This window comes from Micrasema longulum, unplaced genomic scaffold (assembly GCF_059751315.1).
Source record: "Micrasema longulum isolate JH-2025_06_02 unplaced genomic scaffold, ASM5975131v1 h1tg000087l, whole genome shotgun sequence".
Taxonomy (NCBI): Eukaryota; Metazoa; Arthropoda; class Insecta; order Trichoptera; family Brachycentridae; genus Micrasema; species Micrasema longulum.
In genome coordinates this window covers 844,729-870,638 of record NW_028277293.1, presented here as the reverse complement: position 1 = coordinate 870,638, position 25,910 = coordinate 844,729, and the positions used below count along the sequence as shown (strand labels likewise).

General features: G+C 32.2%; 1 protein-coding gene across 2 annotated transcripts in view; it reads right to left on the bottom strand.

Annotated features, from left to right (window-relative positions):
- Nucleotides 1-22,135, bottom strand: part of LOC148284810 (uncharacterized) — a 37,738-nt gene extending 15,603 nt beyond the window's left edge. Inside the window, exons 1-3 of one of the 2 annotated variants that reach the window (XM_088234593.1) lie at nucleotides 21,943-22,135; nucleotides 20,394-20,832; nucleotides 1,469-1,620 (exon numbers count right to left, since the gene is read on the bottom strand). In XM_088234593.1, the coding sequence (XP_088090719.1) occupies nucleotides 1,469-1,620; nucleotides 20,394-20,800 (559 nt within the window). In that variant the 5' untranslated portion in view covers nucleotides 20,801-20,832; nucleotides 21,943-22,135. Of the gene's footprint in view, nucleotides 1-1,468; nucleotides 1,621-20,393; nucleotides 20,833-21,412 lie in introns of both variants that reach the window. The other variant, XM_088234585.1, reaches the window with a different exon arrangement.
- Between the last annotated feature and the right edge of the window lie 3,775 nt (nucleotides 22,136-25,910).

The following is a 25,910-nucleotide window of genomic DNA, read 5'->3' as shown; positions in this document are numbered from 1 at the left end:
TCACAATCCATGTTGATTTAGAGCCTTAAGTTGGTTGTTGATCTCATAAATAATAATATATTGTTAGTTTAGTAACGGCGTCGTTGCTAAATAGCTCGGTTTGCGAGCTGTCAAATGTCAAACAGCCCGTAGTCTGTAATGGCGTCGAACACTACGTACTGCTCATGCTTAAAATGCCCCAAAATTTGGCACAATAATTATTGTTAAAAAAACTGAGCAAGAACTTGCACAATATCTTGTACCATTTTATGACCAATGTAAAACGCCCTTTAGTCTACCGTGTGGAATCTTACAAATTAAAAAAAAAAAAAACATTATCATCATCATCATCATTCCCTTTCCGCACCTAATGGTGCATAGGGCACTTAATTGGTATATTAATCGCAGTGCTACGTAGCAAAACACAGTAGCAAGTAGGGATCCAGATAGAGACACATAAAGGGCACCCTGTAAATTAATTATAATTTTAATGGATAAATAAGACAGAATTAATGTTGAAAATAATAAATGGGGTTTGTTAAAAAAAGTTTAAAATTATTAAAAAGACCCTTCATCATCATCCTTTCCTTTCCGCACCTAATAGTGCAAAGGGAACTGAATTGGTAAATCAATGGCAGTGTTACGTGATCATTTATGTTAAATGACGGTTAGATGATCAGTCTTACGCTTCAGGTGCCAGTCCAGGGACCATGAAATATTATTGTGTAAAAACACCTATTTAAATAAATATTTCATGTCAACCATGATGGGAATCGGACCCGAGACCTCTTGCATGGTAGGTAAACGCGCTGACTACTACACTTCATTATGCATCGATTTAAATTTAATATCCATACCAAATATGCGGGATTTTCTAAATTTTCTTACTTTAAAAAAAAAAATACTTAATTAATAAGTTGTTTGTCTACCATGCAAGAGGTCCAGGGTTCGATTCCCGACATGGTTGATATGAAATATTTATTAAAAATGGTGTTTTCACACTTGAATATTTCATAGTCCCTGGCTGGTACCTGAAGCGTAAGACTGATCATCTTACCTTAATGTAACAAAAATGATCAAGATACGCTGCGATTGGTGAACCAATGCAGTGCCTTATGCACCATTGGGTGCGGAAAGGGAATGATGATGATGATGAATAATAATACGTCTTGATTTAACATTATTATTTATTCGGTTTATTAGTATTATACTAATATATTATATGACTATTGTTTATATTAATTTTACATTTATAATACACCGTATTTTAGTTTTATCGGGTTTCATTTTTGTTTTACGTTAGGACAAAATTTTACAAATTTGTAAAATATAAATAGTTAATTTTATCGGTGGAATCGGCATTCAGTTCGTAATTATCATGATATATTATTATAAAATGCTAATGCCAATTATATTTATTGATCATTTATTAAAATATAAGGGGTTTGAACCTTTAGATAAGTTAAAAAATAAATAGTAAAATGCTTACTTTTTTTGCAGAGAAAGAAGTAATAGAGCAATGACAAGATGACAATAACAGCTTTAAGAGGGTCCTGAAGATGACACGGTACTCTTCCATCCACTTGCGCGAATGTGACCATTAGGCAACCTGCTCCATAACTCAACACGACTTCATACAACCTGTTCAAGTATGAATTAGTTCTATTACATATTTACTACCGTTAGTGTCATAAATAAAAAAAATAATAACACATTTATTTTTTTGTAAAAAAACACATAATGAGTTAAATATTATGAGGTAATGTTCTACAAGGAATTTCTAACCATGTGATATACAGCAAGGAGCAGTACAAAAATTATTTCAGTACGAGTTTTTTAAGCAATAACACAATATATAGGGATTCATAAGTAAACTCAGTGTAGATATGACACACTTATGATTATTTACAGTTTTTTTAATTTGTAAAATGTTCATATATACTGCAAAGTGAAATTTGACTTTTGCAAATAACTGCCTCTTGACTTATAACGACAGTATACCGATAAACCCTCTAAATGAGAAAATTTGAGAAAACAATTTAAAAGTGCAGAAACGTGAAATTTCTTTATCTTTTTCAACTACTGATAAAATCCTCTGAAGCCTCAGATGTTTAGTTTTAAAGTTAATTCTTTTCTTAATGTTTCCTGGTGAAAAACATTAATTCCATTTACCAGATTTTTTTCTAAATCTTATCAATTGAAACAATTTAAAGGAACTTAGGTGGTTTCATGAGTAGGTCTCATGTCAAAATAAAAATAAGTAAGACCGGAAAATACTTTTTTTGAGTCAAACATTCAAATATATAGACAGTAATACATTTCGAGGGTTTTATCAGTATACTGACGATATGCATGTAAAAATAACTATTAATTAAATTGGTAAATACATAACCATAGTATTGCCTGTAAAAATGTATGAAAAATGTTGGATAATTCAAGCTATCGCATGCAATCAAACAGCGCTCGAGTGGTTTGATTGTATACAGGGTTACCTTTTTTTCAAATTCTCACCACATAGGTATGTAACTTAATAAATAAAAACTCTGTGTCTTTTGTCTACATACATATGGAGGAACAATAATTAGGGTTGGCCGGTCTTAAACTAGACATACCATTTTTATATGTCTGTCTGATCTGGCACATGCGCAAGATCAAATGGACTTTTCCTATACTGCCGTCACAAGAAAGAAGGACGTTTCTTCATAAAACCAAAAACGCAGATACTATATTTTGTGACTCGGAGATTGAAAAATTTGCTGTGTGAAAAATACTACAAAAAGTAAATATATTATTATGCGACAGTGTGTATTGTGGTTTGCCCTAACGGAATATTTATATAAATTTAAAAAAAAATTACGTTATATATTTAAAAATTAACATTTTCATCTTTTATTTAGTAAAAAAAAACAAGAAAATATGTTATACTGCCACGAAAAGACGTTTCTGGCTAGAAACGCCCTTTTTATTGAGTAATTAAGTAAACGTTCTTCTTTTTTAGTGTTAATATGCCAATTGATTCTACTCAATTAAATAAAATAGACGTTACTGGCCATTTACTGCTTTTCAAAATAGTAACGCCGACCTAATAATCAATTAGCTTCGTAATTACCAGCAGATCTTAAATTCAATTGAAAACGAGTATGTACATTCATTTCAGATGTTTTTAAAAACGGAATAGAAGAAAAAATAAGTATTTTAATCAGTCTTTTATAATTATATAAGTCAGAACAGCCTTTTATATTTAGTAATCTTCAAGGATTTTTGCAGTTTAGTTTCATTTATTAGTGAAAATAATAGGGTTGTGGTTATTTTAGGAAGATAGGTGTATTTTTAGTAGATGCGTATTTTTTTCCTGATTCCGAATATGTATTTAACTCATTTTCGAAAAAAAATGTTAGATGCGTCCTTCTTTCTTATGACGGCAGTATATCTAACGCTTTTGTGTAAATAATCTTTAACATCTTTCAGAATGTATAGACATGATACATAAAAAAAACATCTCGCCATTTGTACATTAAAAAGCGAATTTTGCATTTAATTATGCAAGTGCTAGTTGTGCTCAATTAAATAATACTATTTAAGGCAGTAAATAATTTTATTAAAAGCGGCGGCATTGAATGCTAGATAGACTTCCAGAACCAACCTGCTTCTGGCCACGCTGCTAGGAAGAGCAGTCGGGCAGCTAAACCTGATCGCTCGGAGAAAATATTTCACATCAGTGAAACCATGTTTAAGAGGCAAATACTCTTGCCATTGGAGAGTATTACACTTTCATGATATCGAGCCATTGCTCAAGGATTCCTGGCCCAGATATCGTGGGGTAATTACTAGGACTAGGTAACTTTAAAATCAACATTTTTAAATTACCTACTAAAAACGCGCATTACTATCCTCTTCCATGAATGGTACAAATAGGCAAGTTGTGATTCATCAAAATCATATTATGATGATTTGAATGAATGACATGTCTTTTTGTAGCATTCATGGAGTAGGATAAAACAAATTTTTTTAGTGGGTAACTCACAAATGCTGTTTTTAAAGCTACCTATAGTACTTAAAATGTAACATATCGTTTTTAAACATTGCTGTTTTTAAAGTTACCTATAGTACTTAAAATGTAACATGACAGTTGTCAGAAAAAGTGACGACATAACTTTGTAGTAACGTCAAAGGAGTTATTTATATTGACACACGAAAAATCATTTGTATCTGGCGTGTTAATGTATTTTTTCAATACTTTCAATGCTTGAAACATAAATTAACATTAATATATAAAATCAACTTTAAACTAAAATAAACCTAATTATTAACGACGTTCTTACAAGGTTACATAATTTTGCAAAAACGTTAGAGATGGGACAAATTGATCAATGTAAATTGATCGAATAAAAAAATAATGAATTTGATGTTGTTCATGAAAAAAGTATAAATGTCTAATTTTTTGTGAATAATTGTGTTAAACACACTATAATAGGCATGTTTTTGCGTTTTTATATCAATTTTCAGAAACAGAGTTTTACGATTGCATGAAATAACTGATAAAATCGATTTGGTCGGTGATCAGTAATTTTCCATCACTAATGAAATTAGTTTGACAGCTGTCATTCTAATTAAGCTATATTTTAAGGACTAAAGTTGTAGTAATTACCCAGCGATATGTTGTCCTAATTTAACGCCTTAAATATTTTGTTTCATTTGCAATGTTATTTTGATCAAATAAAAATGAATTTGAATTGAATATATATTTTTTTGAAGTCTCAGAGTAGTAATGCGAGTGCTACCGCTTACGCGCATGCACATTATTGCTCTTAAAATTAGCTCTATTTTTGAGCTTTTTCGCAATTTTCGTGTCGTATATATCCATATATTATACATTGTAAATAAAATTGGTTTTGGCATGCGTCTGCCAACCTTAGGAAGCTACAATGTGCGCTTCTTAAAGAAATAATCATTCATACAAAACCTACAGTGTGGCCATTACCAGACAAGCCATACATGTAATTGATTACAGTTTTCTGTGGTTGTGGTTTTATTTCGTTCGCATACTTCTATGGACAAGTTTATCGAATTGCATATTGTTTTAAGCCAACATGTATCGTACAATGTATTTATTAATGTCGAGACAATAAACATGAAAACGCAGCGAGTAATGCATAGGGTATTACATAGAATTAAGAATAGTCCAGAAACCGCATACGCGCATCAAACAGAAGGCGACTAAACTACTCTTAAACGAGTAGTTTTACGTTTTGACTTAGTTTCATAGTAGACTTCGCTCAGTACGCAACTCCCAATATGAATTCAACTATGCCGTGTTGTGTCGTTTTAAAGTGTAGAAATGCTGCTGGTATCAAAAAGAAACATAGTGGGTTCACATTTTATGTTTAAGTAGCAAATGCACGTGCAAGAAGCGAACGCATTACTTAAAAAAATAATTATTATTCTATGTGTCAGATTGTCAAAGAAAACAAAATGGACATTTTGTTACTGTTGCCAGGGTAGTCAAATTTTTTACGCTACTTTGCTCATCCAATGAGAGAGTTACTGAAAATTGGACCTCTCGAATTAAACAACGCCGTGGGGGAAATTCGACCGACATTATCTTTAAAACATCAAATATTATTTAACATGACAAAAATATCCGCTTTATGCAAAATATATATATAGTTCAAAGTTCACTCTGTTCTACTCTGTTAAGTCAATCAATATTTCCGCGTGTACAATGAAATTTTAGAGAAATTAACAAATAGCTTTTTTTAAAATTATAATTATCTTACATTTGTGTTATAATTAAATTTATCGCGATCTGGTAACATTATGCGGCGACTTCACGCATGCGCGTGGCGAAAGTGGGGCAAGCGGGGTTTTTTGGACACAGTCCGATGTATTCAAATATGATTCTACGCTCCTTCTGGACTATTCTTAATTCTATGGGTATAAATGTCAATAATTATTGTCAGCAGACTTACCTCATACTTAAATCCATTTATGTTTATTTTCATTTGTCTATGCAGTTTATACAGACAAACTATACAATGAATTATATTTTTTTTAATAATACCATTAGTTTTTATTTTATAGTGTAAATGTTGAATTTATGCTTGTTATACACTTTTTTAAACTATTTTAAACATTATTCACTCTTTTGTAGTTATTATGTCACATGAGTCTACTTTGGATACAAGACTTGATATATCTTTCTTGTTTTAAAAATAAAAAAATAATTGTACGATTATTTTTATTAATTATGGTACCTGAATAGATTATTAAACAGTATATCTCTGTTTTTTTCAATACTTGTATTTTAAAAATGCTCATATTTTGCTTAATGTAAAGTTACAGCACAGGTACTAAGCGATTGAATATTCCAAATAGTGAATAGGTAAAATATTGATTTATAATTTTGCAGTTATGAAATTAACTTTAAAAACAATAATTATAAAATGCTGTCTATCCCAGAACAGGTGTTTAATTTACCTCGTGGAATAGACGGTGCTTAATATGTTTGCTTATATTTTTTTATTTTTTTTTTACTTATTACAGAACAACCAGGCTTGAGAAAAATCACATTTTAATTTCTTTGAGTTCTCGCCGGGAATCGAACCCGGAACCTTCCGTGCGTGAGTCAAGCGTCTTGACCACTACACCACGGAGGCCGCCTCTTATGACCTGTCATTGGCTGGTTTATGTGGCCACTTTACACACTGTGTAACATTCACCGTTCTGTAGGTGAAATCATTCAACTAGATGAATCTCACCCGTATAAATAAATTTTTCAGCTTTTTTACTTCACAAATATCAACAGATGAAGAATTGAAGGAATATGGATGTTCAAATATGAGCAGTTTTTTTTTCAAATAATATTTTTATCCCCTTTTCTTTCCTTTGTTCCTTTTTCTTTCTCCTTCCAAACTCATTATCTGATTCCACATTCAGCATCATTTGATATGTTTAACATAATGTACTTAAAAAAAAAAGTTAATATGTCCAAGCCTTATCTCTCGATTAAAAAACAGCTCTTATTTTAAATTTATTAGGTTTTTAAATTTATTTCAACGGGGAGCGAAAACATTTTTGAGAAGGGAATATTTATTAATAGCATTTATGACCTCTCATAAGCCCTGTAAATGCCTAGACTTCCTTAACTTATTTAAATAAATTAAATTTAAATAACTCCCTAGGGAGGAAATCCAGCCAGTCTGTAAGCATTTGGACATACTCAAACATTGTTAAATTAACTACCTGGTAAAAGAAGAAGTATTAAAATTTGAAAAAAATTTTTTTTAGGCGTTGCCTAGTAGGTGATTTGGTTCAGCCGGATGAATCTCACCCACGTGATAAAGGTTTCAGCTCTTTTATTTCTTAAAAGTCAACAGATGAAAAGTTGAGAAAATATGGATGTTAAAACATGGGCAGAATGGTGAATGTTACGCAGTGTGTAAAGTGGCCACTTAAACCAGCCAATGACAGGTCATAAGCCCTGTAAATGCCTAGACTTCCATATTCCCTTCTCAAAAAAGTTTTCACTCTTTGTTGAAATAAATTGAAATATGAATAACTCCCTAGGGAGGGAATCCAGCCAGCCTGCAAGCATTTGGATATACTCAATTTTCTTTATGTGTATCTTTTGATATATAGTTATGGGTTTATAGTACAAATTTTTGTCCAACTTTTCTTTTGACCAACCTGTTTTTTGGTTGGCTGGAAGATATTGCTTTTAGCAATAAATCCGCCAAAGTACTTATTCTTTATACTTGATTTTTTAAATAAATAAATAATACCAAGGGTAATAAAGTCAACCCCTCTTCCCTTCGATGAAAAAGGACAGCACATAATATTTGTTCAGTTAATACCCAAAGAAATTGGGCTCCATTGACAATATAGGTAAAATTAATTTCCAACCGTTCGCGTTCTTCGCATTCTCTAAAAGACGAGAATACCCCAAATATCGGTCACCATTTTTGGGGCACCCCCGAGAGTCCCCCATTTCTCAACCCGAGGGCTAAAAAACTGAGTGAATAATTTGAAATTCCAACTGTTCTTACTCAATCCAGACTGGTTACTCTAACCAGCCTTCAATTAAAAATTAATCAAGAACTTCATCTCAACAATATCAAAGACGATCTATTAGAGCACCCTTTCAATGTAACTTGATTAGCCATTCAATAATCCAGGTCACACGATGTCCCAGATCCATACTGAAATTTAATAAGCTCCCGAGAACTACCTCGATAATATTAACCCGTTATTCAAAAACGAAATATTTTTATTTTTAATTTCCTCGTGGTGTAATTGTCAGCGCGTTTGCCTACCATGCAAGAGGTCTCGGGTTCGATTCCCGACATGGTCGATGTGAAATATGAGATGTTACTACATTATCCCTGTTTAAATCACGTCTGAAGAAACATCTCCTTTATCTTCCTCAATCTCTCCTCCTTTCCTCTTTCCTCTTTCCTCTTTTTTCCTTTTTCCTATTAAGTAATAGTTTTGATTTATGGTAATTTATAAACAAATACGTTTATTTCTATTTTTCTAAATCTTTAGCTTTTTAATATTTATTTTCTATTAAAAATGTTTTGTAACTTGAATTATAAAAATAAAACTTTTATTTTATTGGTTGGTTGGAAGAAATTGCCATTTGGCAATGTACAAATAACATTATGTACAAACAGTTAAATAAATAAATATTTATTGAAAAGGTGTTTTTACACTAGAATATTTCATAGTCCCGGGACTGGTATCTGAAGCGTAGGACTGATCATCATGCCTTTATGTAACACAAATTATAAAAAGACGCTGTGATTGGTTTACCAATGCAGTGCCCTATGCATAATAACTTGCGGAAAGGGAATAATGAATGAACGAATGATCTTTTTTTATACCATTTTCTTTTTAATCTCTAGTACATATTTGTGATAGTGAACTTAATAGAATTTTTTTGCGGGAAAACGAATACATAACCACCCCTTTCAATGACGTTTAGTTAAATAGACACGTTACTAGCTCGAATAAAGTGGGGGTAGTTGCTGTTTATTTTTATGTTTATTGATTTTTTTCTCACATTACATAACATACAAACGTAACCAAAAACAGAATAAAATAATAGAAAAAAAATCCCACGTAGGCATAGCCTGTGCGTGGGTATACATGATTTAATCAGTTTTACGTACAGCACTGCCGTACGTACAGCACATAAATTATTGCCGGCTTCGTTGGTGTAATGGTCACCGCGTTTGCCTACCATGCGAGAGGTCTCGGGTTCGATTCCCGACATGGTTAATATTTTATAATTATTTGAAAGGGTGTTTTCACACCAGAATATTTCATAGTCCCTGGACTGGTATCTGAAGCGTATGACTAATCATATAACTGTCATGTAACAAATATTATCAAGATACACTGCGATTGGTGTACCAATGCAGTGCCCTATGCACCATTAGGCGTGGAAAGGGAATGATGATGAATATTTTAATATAAAAAAACAAAAAATAAACCTATAAGAACAAATAAAAACTCACAGTATCTCTAAAGAATTTTTGTCATTCATTTAGAAAGTTTTTACTCTCTAGAGACGGTGGAAGATGTATAGAGAAGGTTGTAAATATTTTTGCATTTGAGTAAAATTCATATGAACAGCATTTGAGTAATGAAATTTTATTGCAGTAATATGAAAATTATTGGTAATTTCTGCGTTAAGAAAGATTGTGATACCATCACGTGAGGTAAGTTTGCTAGGTTCTGTTTGCATTAAATTCATCGGTAGATAAAAAGGAATAATTTATTTTTGTTAATTTCCCAAGAGTACTATATTGTATTGTTGTGTCTTTCCTTCCGTGCCTTCATTTCTAGCGGACTTGGATCGTGATTGAACGAAATGCTATGCAGAAATATGCCACCGTGTGTGACGAAAAAATGCTTTTATTTTTTTATGCAACTGAAAAATAAAACAGGGCCTGTATTACAATAAGCAGTTAACAGAATTGCAAAAAAAAATATTTCCTTAAAATATGTTTTTCGACATGTTCAATTACAGGTTTCTGACGACGATACTTCAAATTTTCATACTAATATATACCCAAATTCGGCTTTACGCTATGGGCATTGAAGGTAACTAACAGTGTTAGCTTCCTATTGCAATTAGGGCCCTGGGTACCCCCTTCGTTCAGTACGTTTTTAATTGTATTAGAACGTCGATAATGCTTTCCCACGCGGAGAACTAAATACGTCACAAGTATCGAATTTTGAACGGATGTTAACCTCTCGAGACCAGGGCTGGGATTACAATGGGAAGTCAACATTTATCTTCATTTTTTTTCTACAAAGTTTAATTAAGTTTTCTCTATGAAAAGCAGAATATGAATACGATGTTTTCTTCTTAATACGTTACCGACGAAGATTCTTTAAATGTTCATGCAAATATACTCATTTTCGTACACAAATATCAGTTTTTCTATAAAGAAATCTAATAAAGAAGTCTATAAAGACAGTCGAAGACAACTCTGTTAACTTCCTATTGTAATCGGGGCCCTGGTGTTCCGAACGTATTTTCGTAGGAATGTAAAAACTCGCTATACCGCGCTATAATTGCGTTCGGAATATCAGCCCAGGGGTGCTATTCAGAATCTTCTCACGGGGGTAGAGAGTGGTTAATTAGTGAATTTTGTTTTTTTGCATGCGACTACACGTTGCTTCATTTATGGTCACACTGACGATTAATCAGCATCATGTATACCCACGCACAGGTTATGTCTATGTGGGTTTTTTTTCTTATTATTTCATTCTGTTGTATGTAATGTTTGTATGCTATGTAATGTAAGAAACAAAAATATTCCCTCATCTTTTCCGTAGTGAAAAGTTGATAAACTTTTTTTTGTCCAATCATACTACCCTAAAAGCTGAATGCCGTCTGCCAACTACTAACCACCAAGTAAATGCCATCTGCTAATTCCTTAAGTTGAGATAGGAATGATTGAATAAGAACAGTTGGTAATTTAAAAAAATATATTTTCCTCTTGCTAACTTCTGAGCATACGCGCGACCACACGTCATGATGGCATACAAATTTGATGAGTTAACATGTCAAAAGTAGCAACAACCGACGCGATCATTTTCATATTTACTTATTATCTATATACGCCCAGGGGGCTTTTACATGACAGGTATAAAATTAAAATGAAAGGATTTTACTGTATATTAAATTAATATGTAGGCACTCATATAATAAACATCATTAAGAAAAATAATAAAGTATTAAATGTAATTATATATGCTTTATGGATGTACAAATATAATGCTGCGTATACGTATGTTGGTAGGTACATAATTAAATTTGTTGAAAAATTATGACACTTAAGGCAAAGTATTATTTAAGTGTAGAAAAGTAAAACTGAAAAATTCAGAAAAATAAAAATTATTTTGATTTTAAATTTAAGAATTTTTACTCTAAAAACTGTTGATGGAAAACGAAACATATCAATTTCTACTTTCTCGTTTCCAAACCATACTACATTTGTTTACCAAATACAGTGCCTTGATTTATCACTTTATTTTGGGCATATTTAATGTTTAGGTCTTTTACTTAATTTATGAAAACTAATTGGTCTTTTTACGTCAGAAAATCTTTATTTTTCATACTTATGACGCACGACTGTGTTTTCTGAATATAATCAAGGGCTCAAGGGCCCCGATTACAATGGGAAGTTCGAAAATTCGAAATGTCGACCGTGCCCGGGATCGAGCCTATGACCTCAAGCAAACTACACTGCGAGGCGTACTATTCTCCACTCGATTTTCTTGTGAAAGGATTTTTGCATAAGTGCCAGTCGAAAACACTCTTTCAGGATTCTGATTTTATTTTAGACACCGAAAATGTCTTCATTCCGCCCAGACCGGCCGACGCCGATGTGAGAAAACTGTGAGTGGGATGAGGCGAGGTCTGTATGCATACGTGACGTGAAGTTATGGGAAATAGATTTATAAATGAGTTATGAATTATGAGATCCGGAATGAATCTAAATCTGGCGCAAGTATTATCGACAAAATTAGTTTCGTCTGGTGAAACGAATAGACGATGAAAGAATGCTTTTCAATGGGCATATATTTATTAATTTAAACACTTTATATACAACATACAAATGTTTCCCTCGGTACGGGACACCCCAGTGAGGGAACATTATTCTGTATAAAAAAAACAATGTAAAAGTATAAATAAATACATATACGATTTATATACATATGCATACGGGCGGGCATATTGCCTTAAAGCGATTTCTTTCACCCGGCCAAACCGTTCAATTTGAGGAAATCAGTGGTATATGAACATATTGTTGGTTTATTAATAATTTAATTTAACAACAAAATATTTATAAACTTAAATATTTTTCAAGAAATAAAAATTGACTAAATATCTACACCATACTATGAAAAGAGGAAGAGGTAAAGAGGGAAGAAAAGAAGAAACTGAAATATTCAGGAAGTGATATTTCATACGTGATTTGACTGTAAATAAAGAAAGGACGTCTCTGACATTAGGGGGTAGATTATTCCGTAATCTAGCAGCTACTACTATGAAAGAGGAGATAAAAAAATTAGAGCAGTGAATGGGTATTGAAAAGGTTCTTTCGTTACTAAAACGAAGAGTTAGCCCATGCTGTGATAAAGGTTGGAAGTGCTCGCTCAGATAAATATGCGAAGTGGAATGATTGAAAATAATGTGAAGAAGTGATAGAATGTGAATGTTTCTTCTATGCCTGATACTGAGCCAGTGAAGTTGCGTGCGGTATTCGGTTGTGTGGTTGAATTCGCGAAGATTAAAGATAAAACGTGTACAAAAATTCTGCAATCGTTACAACTTATCTAGCAATTCAGAATTAGCATCTGGATAACATGCGTCTGCATAATCAAGAAGTGGAAGAAGTAAGCTCTGGACTAGTGTTTGCTTAACATGAATTGGCAAGAAATCCTGCAATATTTTAAGTGAGTGCAAGCTGCTATAAAGTTTACGACTAACTTCGTTAGCCTGATCGTGCGTGTGAATGTAGGACGAAGACGAAAAAATACTTGATGATCTAATCACAACTTTAAATCTGGTCATGTCAAAAAAAAGCAATCGAAGAGCTTGTATTGCAAGTTGTATGAAATGATATATAAATAGGTAGTATAATTGTATGCCAAAAAGACGCGTGTAACGTTTGACCATATAAGAATTTTACAAAACTAAGGAGAAATTATTGCGTGATGGTTGGTAGTAGTGTAATTTGAACAGAATACAGATGTAAAAAATATTTCATTTTGAAAAATTCAAGCTTTTGAACGAACGCGTACTTAAATAAAAACCTATTTTTTATAAAAAATAAATAAATACTTGTGTTTTTATGATTTACCCAAACATTGAATTTCAATTTTAGGGGGCATTTTAGATGAGTTGTAAAAAAATTCGTCGGCCTCAGCGTCAGCGCGTTTGCCTATCATGCTAGAAGTATCGAGTTCAATTACCGGCATGGTTGATATGAATGTTTATTTAAAAGTGTGTTTTTACACGAGAATATTTTATAATCCCTGGACTGGTACCTGAAGCGTAAGACTGATCATCTTACTTTCATGTAAAAAAAACAATGATCAAGATACGCTGCAAATGGTGCACTAATGCAGTGCCCTGTGCACCATTAAGTGCGGAAAGGGATGATGATGATGATGATCTATACTGTATAAGAAATGTATTTAAAAAAATAGAAACGCAACAAATGTAATTCTATCTATGTTGTGTAATCCTATAATTGACAATATCGTGGCAAAAAACTTTAACTCTCAAATTCCTGTTTTGAGAATTCAAGCATTTAAATTTTGTTCCAATTTTACTCTTTTACATCTTATTTAAATATAGTAGGATGTTAAGTGCTCATTTAAGAACATGTTTTTAATGTTTCCGTTTCTTAATTTTATATTAAGTTACTTAAAGATTTAAGCCTGAATAAAATGCCCAGTATACGATCTAACCCTAAATTAATTTTTAAAACTTCAGATATATGATATTTCAGTTTCAGTTTCAGTGCTGCGGAGCAGCGTTTATTTTTTAATTAAAAAATACATATAAGAATTTGTTACCCACTAAGTCTAAAGACTTTTCGGTGTTAATATGACTTAGCGTATTTTGCCAGTTTGTAGAGCGTTAAAAACTTTACAAAACTGCATCATTAAGTCAAATTCTCATATTTTCGAATTAACGTTTTCTGCCAGTATACCCACGATATATACTAATACTAATACTATATACTAATTTTTCGTCCCATCTCAACGCAAGACTTTTAGTCCCATGGAGTTGGGACTTATTTTTCAAATAATGTGCAATGAACTAATGTATGTAAATAAATCAATATTTGCATGTGAAACTCTATCGTCGAATACCTAAAAACAGTATGTTTTCCAGTATGTATATTTGTTGAATTACCTTATGAAATAAAAAATAAAAATATCAGGGGGCTTTTATATAAGCTTCCTTTATAATAATTACAAGTACCTATGAAACACGACACACTGTACATCAGTGCTAAAGCGCAGATTGAGAGTTGACCTCTTTATTCTGATTTGCAATTGGTATGAACCCAGAAATCATTTTTCAGCGAAGTAGATACTATAATCGCACCTTTAAGAGAACATGCGGCGACGAAGCGGTTTGATAAATAGGTGTTTTAATACGGTTTTTCTCCCACTCTCGCAGATGCCTCCCCGAATACTGTGCGAAAAAGACAACCGCACGTCGCGTAGGGCTGATTATGCGCAGCTAAATAAGTTATATTATTGTAAATAAGTTATTTATTATGTAAAGTGTATGTAATATTAAATACTTACACACTAACTTGTATGTATAGTACTTACACATGTGTAAATATTTAAATAAGTCAATCTCAAACTTGACACTGGCCAGAACACTCCAGTTAGGGGTGAAAAAAGCCAAAAAAAAACTAAGAAGAACTACTTGTTACATAAATTGAAACTTTAAAAAGTCATGTTGCTGACAATACGAAGCCCAGTTATTATTTTCTTAATTTGACTTAGTTTGATAGTTCATTGACAAATAATAAAAAAACCATTGAACTTTCTCATTGTCATATTTTTTTTAGCTAAAACATGACTGTTTGAGAACGGTGACGTCCAAATAAGTGTTGTTATGCAGTAATCTAGCGGGTAAATCGTAAAGCTATAATGACGTCATTTGTTTAGTTTCTGATACCCGTGTGCAGAGACAAACCTTAAGGTGAGGAAAGTACATTCTATTGTCTCCACCTTCGGGTTATTCTCTGCATTTGAAATTAGAATGAACTTTCCTCACCTTAAGGTAAGTCTCTGTATACGGGTTTGAGAGTTTCTAAAAAAATATTTATTTGGTCTTTGAGGTATTAGAAGCAAACTTACACATTTCTATTGATGTAGAGTTACTGAAATATTTGTGAAAAACTTTGAAAAAAGAATGGTGAGATTTCTAATTATGCTTCACTAATTCAATGGAAAACGCTAAGTCTGCGGTGAAAAGTAGTATAATTGAAGTCTATTTTTGCAAGATTTAGATACAGCTTTAAATTGCGCTATTATTGGAGGGATAGGTTTTTATATATATAGTTTATTTTGGCGTCAATAACTAATTTTCCGTTTTTGGTGGAGATTTCTAAGTTTGCTTTTAATACCCTCATATACGAGTATGTACGTAACTAAAGTAAGCGTTATAACTCTATTTTATCGGATGTACGATGTATTTAGGTGTAAAGTGCAATAACCTCGATACAGGCTGAATGCAACCAATGCACTTTTACTCTCGCAATAATTTAGGACATGCCATTTTCAATCAGGCAACCGATTACGGGACAATCATCCTTCAGGACTACGCCAATAATCCAATTACCGAGCTACATTATAGTACTACACCATTATTTACCCTTCCCGTGTCCGGGCGGTATGATGAATACCGTTCTGTGTGTGGAAATAAGTGGTTTCCACTCGATAGTTAAGTCGAGAGGAGATTACTCCGCTTCGAAATTCAGTCGTTAACGCGTTTTTGAGGTTCGGAGTTCGACGTGAAATATGTGGCATTTCACAGCATTATTTATTAATAATTTACAGGGATTATGACTTGTCGTTGGCTGGTTCAAGTGGCCACTTTACACACTGTGTAATATTCACCATTCTGCCTATTTTCAAACATGTTTTTATTAGCAGGAGTATCCACTAAATTAATTAAAGTAATATAGCAAGATTTAATTCATTATTGTTATCAAAAACATTTTTCACTTTGTTGGTATGACATTTTACAATTATTTGTTTATAAATTTGTATTCACCCTAAGTTAACCGTGTCGATTAGATTTGTACGACCGCGGTCGTCAAATATGCCTTCATGTACCTATTTTATTTTTGATTAATACTATTGTAGCAATATGTTATGTTTGTATATACCAATACACATTTTTTTCAATTTATAAAAATGCGTTTGATTTATTTTATTACAAAAAATTCAAAGTTGTTTTTCATATAATTTTTTCTGCTTTCCACGGTACATTTTCCTAATTTTCACAACACAAAACTCAAGTTTGCTATGCGGACTAACTTATTATCAAATCTGTTTTCGGTGGTCAATTAAATATTATTTTTTATGCTAATAATAAACTAAAGAGTATTATAGTAAAACCAGATCAGACCGGTGCGATGTGAAATCGACCAAACGGTCGGCGTTTTCATTGTTAATATATTTAAGTTAATTTTCCTTATTTATATAAATTTACGCAGGTAAATATCGCGTATCCGATAAAATAGCCATAACTTTAAAATGTCAGACTTTTAGTTAAGTACCTATACAGAATAAATTATTAAAAATACCTTCATATCGTCGCGCGTCAGCCTAACTTGTATACGTCGCAAGCTTCAAACTAACTTTTGTTCAGGTAACAGTAAAAACTGTTTTCACCAAAATAGTGAATAAGGAACTTAAGCACCATGGGAAATTAGATACAAAAAATGATTTCTTACGCGCGGTAAAAATAAGAGCATTATCTACGGCTAAATTTCTTGAAGTGTAAAAAAAAAACCCTCTACTTTGAACGACGTCACTAGTTAATTTGAATCAAACAATGATAAGAGAATTGTGGAAGATTTTCGGTTTACTTGCCGTCAACGGACCAATCGGAAGAACTGACCGAGAAGAAGCGGAAGAGAACTTTAGACTTCACACGCGGAAAAACAAAACATTTAAAAATCGTACCGCTGATAATACGATACATAAAAAAAATTGGCTTTGTTTAATAGTCCATGGATATTTTTTTAAAAACTTTTACTCGACGAATATACATGTTTTACACACATACCCATAGATTATTTTAAGTTCTAATAGAAAACGCCATCATATCATTTGTGGACGAGTTTCATAAGTTAGGGTGACAATATGTTTAAAAATTGACGTATTTTGTTAAAGCTAGCTTTACAATTTCCCCGCTTGATGAATGTATGACGCTAACATTTATTTGAGCGCCGCCGTTCTCAAACAGTCATATTTTACATATGAAAATCGAGATTTTCTTTTAAAAATGTTATAGCATTTTTTAAGACAAATCTAAATCCATACATATGAAACATGAGCACTGCTTTAAAGGGTGAAAAGAAAAGCAAAAAAAGAGAAATACACGGTTTTAAGATAACGCTTTTTTTAGTGTTTGGGCTCTCCTGGAAATTCTGCTTTTTTGAGTTATGACTATATTTTATCGGATGTGCGATATGAGTTTTTATGTAATGCAATTTTGTGATGAAATCGACAAATAATATTCTATTACTTGACCTACATTCTGGGGCATATTTCCCCTTTTAATAAATAACTCACCCTCTCGATAAATTACCGCGTGTTGCCACGAGGGGTTCTTATAAAATTCTAGAAGGGTTAGATAATACAAATCGTGGGTGGTTTGTTAATTATGGAAGAAATTTGCCAAACGAATGCGCTAATGAGGAAGTACAGTGCTACGGGAAATTGGATGTAAAAAATGTTATTTTACGCGCGGTAAAAATTAAATTGTTTTTGTTAATGCTCTAATTGTTGGTAAAAATTAGAGCATTAAGTTTTTTGGAAATGTATGATTATTTTTTTTAAATTCAAACGAACCACTTTGAGCTTCGCAAGTTCTTCCGAATAAACCAATGATATTGTTGGGATAGGTTCTCGGTTTACGGGAAGCCAACTCACCAACCAGCAAAACTCACTGAAGAGAACCTGTGACGTTACACGCGGAGTAATTTCAAAATTACAAAACTTTTAAAAAATCACAGCGCTGATAGAACGATACATTTACTTTAAATAATGTTTGCTTAGTTTGATAGTCTATTAACAAATACAAAAAACCACCGAACTTTCTCGTTGAATTCAAACCATGCTATAATTCATGTGCCTTTTTAAAAAGAAAGCTAAGTCACGGCGTAGATGTTTAAATATTCATGTACTATGTATTTTTAAAAAATGTTTTAAAAAAGTAATTGGGGTGATCTGTATCGAGGTATCAAAACCAGAATATCATTGTTTCACATTCGGGCTATCTAATAACTTATTATCTCTTCAAAAAACCCCCTCGTAACGGTGCTGTAACTTCGTTTTACATTAAGGAAAATACGAGATATTTTGAAATACAGGTATTTTAGAACAAAAAACACATCTACCTCTTTAATAAATCGATTTTCAATATTTAAAAAGCCATATAATCTTGGTATTTTTAATTAAAAGAAAATATTGTATATCAAGTCTTGTATTCGTAGACAAACGTTACATAGTAATCATATAAGAGTTATAATATAGTCATACTCTATTCGACAATAATTATATTTTTTCTCTTCTAAGTAAAATGGTTTTCCATAAATATTTTTGTATAATAAAATAAGAAAAAAGTTACCATAAGCAGAATGACATAAAGAAACTAAATGAAAAATTATCAGTATGAACAATTAATAACAACAGAACGGTGTCAGTTTTGAAAAGTAAATCTTTGCAGTTATATTGACATCGCAATATTTAAAACATTAGGTACCCAGATAGGCACGCATTTTTTTTATTTGTGTACAATTTCAATAATTCGCATATCAAGCATGTGTTTTTCAACTATTTTCGCAGAGCCAATCGCACTTAATTTAATTGTCTTAAGGCTGTTACGTAATATTATTTATTTATTTACACTTCAACGGTTCAAAGAACCTTTTACAAAAAAATGATTTACAGCAGTGGATAATTGTAGTACATAATATGAAATATAATAGAATAATTAAAACCAAACAATCAAGTGAACATAAAATATATTATATGTAAAAAAAAAACATAATAAGTTTTAAAAAACACAACATCTCTAAATAAAAAGAAAATTAATGCAACATTAGTACTTTATAAATAATAAGTTTTTTAGAGCAATCAGAAAAGTTAAATGATCTAAATAACATCATTATTTTATCAGTTGGTTGGAAGAAGTTGCCAGTTAGCAATAAATCCACCAATGTGCAATATATAATATTATGTCCAACACGTTAAAATAAAGAAATAAAAAAACACGTATTCAAGGAAACAAAATCAAATTTAATTTTTAATTTTTCAATAAATCATTCATTTCATTACTTTTCTGAAAAAATAACGAATGAGATTACATTTTAATTCATTAACAGAATTTGCATTGAAAATATTGAATATTTATAATTATTTATATTATAATAAAGTTATACATCATGATATTATCAATATATATATATATATTATTAGCGCTTGGAGAATTTTTACATATACGCAAGAAAATGCAAACCTCAGCATGGATTTTTTTTATTTTTGAAATAATGATAACATTAGTTTTTAAAAAAATGCGGTAAATATATTATATCCATCAATAAACTTAAAGCAATGATGAAGAGAGTAACTAATAATATTTTTAATTCGGTAAGGTATCCAAAATAAAATCCTTTTATTTGATTAAAGAGTACTTTTATTTTTAAATAAACAAGAGTGTAATGTGACGCATTTCGTCTTGTTACGACATCGTTAAACTAACGAATGATATAGGCTACTTGCCCAACTATTAGCACCATGGTGCACCTATATTATTAAACAGCAATTATTGTTAGGATGTAAGGAAACTTTGTAAATATTTAAATAGTTTGATAATATCCTAACAAGACGAAACGCGTTACAGTATATACTCTTGTAAATGTAGAATTAAATCCAATAAAAGTGTTTTTTTTTTGGAAACCTTACTAAATTTTAATATGGAATTCTACCAACTGCATACACATTATTTAATTTTATGCCATATTTTTTGCGGGCAAAAAAACTGAACAAATAATTTCCAAAACTCTTTTTTGATACTTTTTAAAGTATCTATAGTTAAAGTTTGTCAAAATGATTTATCAACATACCTTCTCGAAGGAAACGGGCATTGGCTGATGAGCAAACCTTGGATTTTCCCCATCTTGTTCAAGATCTGGGTGACTAGAAGAAGTGTCAGCAGGCAGAAAGTGGAAGGGAAGAGGAATGTCACAGGGGTTGCACCCGTTTTCTCAATATAAACTGGATACAATATCATAAGAGCTGTTGAAGAGAGGGTCAGAGCCACCCCCGTAAAGCACAAGTCCATCAGGTTGGCACCTTTTGACTCCACGGTCACAGAAGTCACGTCTTTCGGATTTACGTCTGGGGAATCTTTGGCTGAACAGGTGACAGTCTGTTCCTCGCAATCGGAACTTCCTTCGCTCTCTTCCATGTGAATCAACTCCTCGTGGTCCGAGAAAGACAGGCTATCCTCGTCACCCATTTCGTACATCATGGCTGGGTTCACGCGCTCTTCGTATCGATATTCTGAAACATTTTTTACCAATTAATTCACAAAAATCATACGAACTGTTTTTGTAACGAAAAACTTATGAACTACTAAACTTCATAATAGAGGCATTTTAGTGCATTTAAAGCGTCAATTTTTTAAATTTTATTTTGTATAAACAATGCCAGTAAAAAAATGTTACAAATAAATGAAAAACTTGTAATTTTGCTTGTAATAAATCCGCCAATGTGCAAATATAATTGTACAAAAAGACAAAAATAAATATTTTTGTATCAACTATAGGTATACGTTCATATTTCACAGAATTTAAATATATGTATATAAATATGGTATCACAAACTCGTAAAACCACAATTAATTAAAAAGCTATGTATTTAAAAATCACTTTTATTAAGTGAAAAAACTAAGGTATATTTTTCCATGATAAATTAAAAAATATTTATTTTTTAAATAACATTATTGCTTAGATATAGTGTATTGAATTTGAACGCAAGTCACTGTAGTAGGTTTTAAATAGCATGTATAAACATTTTATCTTTGCGGGGGAGTAGTGAAAATATTTCACGTGTACGCTGCGTAGGCTGACATAAAACTTACATAATTCTGTAAACGTGTTCTGCCGGGAATGTAATATTCTTCACGATATTAAAATCCTGTTGAGAGTGAGACTCGATGCTGCTCGGAATCCAACTGGAGTTGTGCTTAGCCCAACGCGCGTTGGGGAATATTGACCAACGACCGTTTACACGGGAGATGTATCGCAAATAAACGACTCTGCCAAATCCTAACTGCCTCCAGCGACGCCGTTCCTTCGCGCAGCGTATGCCAAATACAAACGGGGAAGATGATTACTCGTGATCCTGTATAAACTAGGCATACAAGACACGGGTACAATCATCAGCAGTACCGCGGTCGATATTCCCAACTTGCACTGACCAACTTCCTTAGCATGCTCCCACAAACACTTACATAACCACTGCATTGCGTATAATATATTTAAATACCCAAAAGCTTTTACCGAATTTCAACAAAATAATTATTTACGTCCATTTCGTAATCAAAATACTAACCAAAGCTTTTAATATGTTATGCATTACACTAATTTTAAATATAAGTTTGTTAGGTACCTGTGAAGCCTTGTAACAACCAATTTAACCGATTTAACACCCTTAACCACAAAAGTCAAGATGCTGATTCTGGGTAACATAAGAAAACAAAACAATCGAATATCAGCGGATGCTGTATGGGAGTTTCAGTGGCGTAGTATTTATTTATTGTAATCACGCGTTTATTTTATTTTACAAATAGATATTCGCTTAAAATGATTTTTGAAAACATGCTTTTGTCGGATGGCTGGAACATATTGCTTTTAGCAATAAGCCTTTAGCGTGCATATCTTTTCAATTTAGAGTGTAAAGGTGTACAATAATGAAAAAATATTAAGAAACGAAATTTAAATAAGAAATGCGTACGAATACAATGGAAACACCGGGATTGTAATTATTACCTTCCTTACTAGAATATATATTATCGAGGCTGAAATTTCACTATTCTTACTAACCAGTATTCACTGTAGCATTTTAAATGCAATACCTATTCAGCTACTTTATATTATTTCATTGATAATTTCGTAATGTTTATACAATGATGATTTTTCAAATGTATTTTATATGTGAAGCGTGATAGTTCAAACTATTTCAGAACAAAAATCGTTGGAGCTTCGTTCTAAAATGAATAAAAAAGCGTTACGTTTGATTGTAAATAATTAAGTTTTTTCTTTTTTAGATTTGGCGGAAATTAAAACATATTTTACAATGCACTAATGTAGATACGGTAGATTTATATTTGGTATGGTAAAGGTAGCAGTTGAAGGTTGAAAGTGTATTTATCGAAGATTTAATAAGTATAACTATACATTATAATGTATTAAAAATTAAGTATCACTATCAATGAACGTTTACATGCTAATACTGGTTTTAAATAAATCTGACCTTGATACAGTCGTACATAGTGAGGCAAGTAATAACAAAACCAAAATCAATATTATTCCATAGAAACAAATAAAATACTCATTCCTGCTTCCTAGTCAAAGCACGTTGTCGGATTTTTTATTAAAAACTTTCAATAATTTTATATTTTAATACTATTTTTTCTTGTGTTGAGCGCACTGAATTTTCGCCTATTTTCGGTGTAAACTCAGCTGTCATAAAAAGGCGCACGAACCCGTTCACGGCTCTCTTCTGTAAATTCTCTTATCAGTTTAAAGTTCCTTGATTTCAAACGATTATTAGCTCACGTAAAGTAAGCCACCATGTTTATCAATTATATCAGTAAAGTAAGTCAGTAAATCTTTGTAAAGTTACAAGGCACAATAAAGCATTATGAATTCGAAACAAAGTGATCAATCTATTTATTTTAGCAAAAAACATACTGTTCACACTTGAACACACCACAAACTGCCGCCAGACTGCTCCGTCGTACCTTCTCTCGCGTCTCGTAGCTTAAAGATAAACTGCTTTCTATTTATCAGCAGTGGGCGTCCAGGACTGATGATAAGTAAAGTAGACAATCGTGGATAAAGGTCTCAGAAGGCATCCGTAGTATTTGGCCCAGCCAATCGAGTCGCTTCCGCTTGATGGCGTTTATCTCCAGAGTTAATTACTTCTAAAACATATATTTTCGAAACTCAATAGTTTAACGCTTTGGGCCCTAGCAAAATGCCAAGATTCTCATTCATAGATTTTTTTTTTATCAATTTTTAAGTTAGACCTTTTTTATAAACTGGTGCTTTAGAATAATATGCGTGTACGTACATCGCTCACACTTGAATTGCAATAAAAAAAACAAACTATATCATTGATGAATATTTTAAGGGAGATAAAAATATATTTTTGAGGTGTATGGAAGTCTAGAATTTTAGAGGACGGGTGAATTGTTATTGGGTAGTTTAAATCATAACTTTACACACTGTGTTACATTTACTATTTACCACTGTGCCTATGTTAAAACACTTATATTTCTTCAATTTTCAGACACTTAAACTTTTGTTTTAAATAGTTACTTAATTTATGACAGGTCACTCGTCCTGTAAAGTGCTTAGATTTTCATATTCCCTTCTAAAATCATATATTAGTTTCTGTTGAGATATTTGTCTTTCAACACAAAATCTCGCGAAGTTTAAATTCGTTACATCATCCATCATTCCCTTTTCCGCATCTAGTGGCGCATATGCCACTGCACTTGTAAACAAAATGCAGCGTATTTTGGTCTTCTGTAATATGAAGGTAAGGTGATCAGTCGTACAGTTCAGGTGTCAGTCCAGGAACAATGAAATTTTGAAGTATGAACATCCATCAAAATCAATATATCACGTCCACCTTACCAGAAATCGAACCCATGATTTCAACAGTGGTAGGCGAACGCGCCAACCACTACAGAACGAGGTGGACTTCTCTCCGTTTTCCTTATTTAGGATTTTTACCTGAAAGCAGCCGTCGAGTCTAAAACACTCGTCCAGGGTTCCGGCTCTATTCCACGCATAGAACTATATTCTTCATCTGCCTGGGCCCCGATTACAATGGGATGTTAACAGAGTTGTCTTCAAATCTCTATAAAGAAAAACCGATATTTGTGTACGAAAATGAGTATATTTGTAAAAACATTTAAAGTATCTTTGTCGGTAATGTATAATTGAACATTTTTAGAAGAAAAAATTGTATGCATATTCTCCTTTTTATACAGAAAACTTAGCATTAGCAAATATCAGATTTTTTTCTTTCTTTGTTACTACACGCACGTAAACATTATTCTCTACCGTCAGTTACAAATACAAAAGTTACTAGATACTCCACTCTGATGCTGCAAAAAAATAAAAAAATAAATACAACCTTCGGTCAAAGAGGATTGCCCTACTACTCGGTTAAAGTGTACAATCTACTTCCATTATCCATAAGAACAATTAGTAAGTTCTCACAATATAAAATTGCTATTAAAAAATGGATAGTGGAGGTGGGTTGCGCACGGATCGATGAGTGGATCAAATCAAATAGGTAAAATGTGTGTACTGTTTATGAAATTTTTTCTATTGGTCTATATAAATTGGTTATGTTTTTTATGATTATTTATTTTTTTGTTGTTTATTATGTTCATATAATTAGATTAATTGGATTAATTACGTTTTTTTTATTGTTATTATTATGCTAACTTTGTTAAATATCTAATCTTAGGCATGTTTCACATTTTGTAAAATGTTTCCCTCGGTACGGGACACCCCAGTGAGGGAACATTATTATGTATAAAAAAAAGAATACAAACAATGTAAAAGTATAAATAAATAAAATATTGTTGATAAAAATGTTGATTAAATCATTTTCAGGTGTACACAGATTTTCATAATTGATCAGTCAACTTTCAATGTCTATCGGTATCGAGACGCACCAGTCTCTTCGTCAGGACACTCACTACGTCAACACGCAAATGCTAAAATACACTTTCACTTTTACCATCATCGCGGTATGCATGAAATTTACGAATAAATTACCTGCAGATTTATAGGGGATGCAAACACCACCGCGTCCGAGCATAAATAATCTTACCTTGTTTATATGAAAAAAGATAAACTTTTAAGTCTCAATAATACGTTTTTCTTTTATATTATTTTATGAGAGAAATCCCAATTCCTGTTATATTAAAAAATGAAAGGTCTTTTCCCAGAATTCAGAATTCCCTCCGCCTATGCTAAAACCTCATTTAAAATCAACCCGAAATCTAGTGATGTGCTCAACGATCACTACCGAATCCTCTAATATCAATTCGAATATTTTCATAACCGTATTCGATTATATTCGAAATTGTTATAACGAATCAATAAAAGATGATACTGTCCTATGTCCGGGTGGATGAAGAATACAGTTCTGTGTGTGTGTGTGTGTGAAATATAACCAGAATCATGTACGAGTGTTCTCACTTAAAAACAGAAAAGAGGTGACGATGATAGAATAAAATATTTCTTTCCACATGGCTGTCAACCAGAAATGGAGCTGGGCTGGTTACATAGCCAGAATCACAGACCCCAGGTGGACAGAGAAGTCCTGGA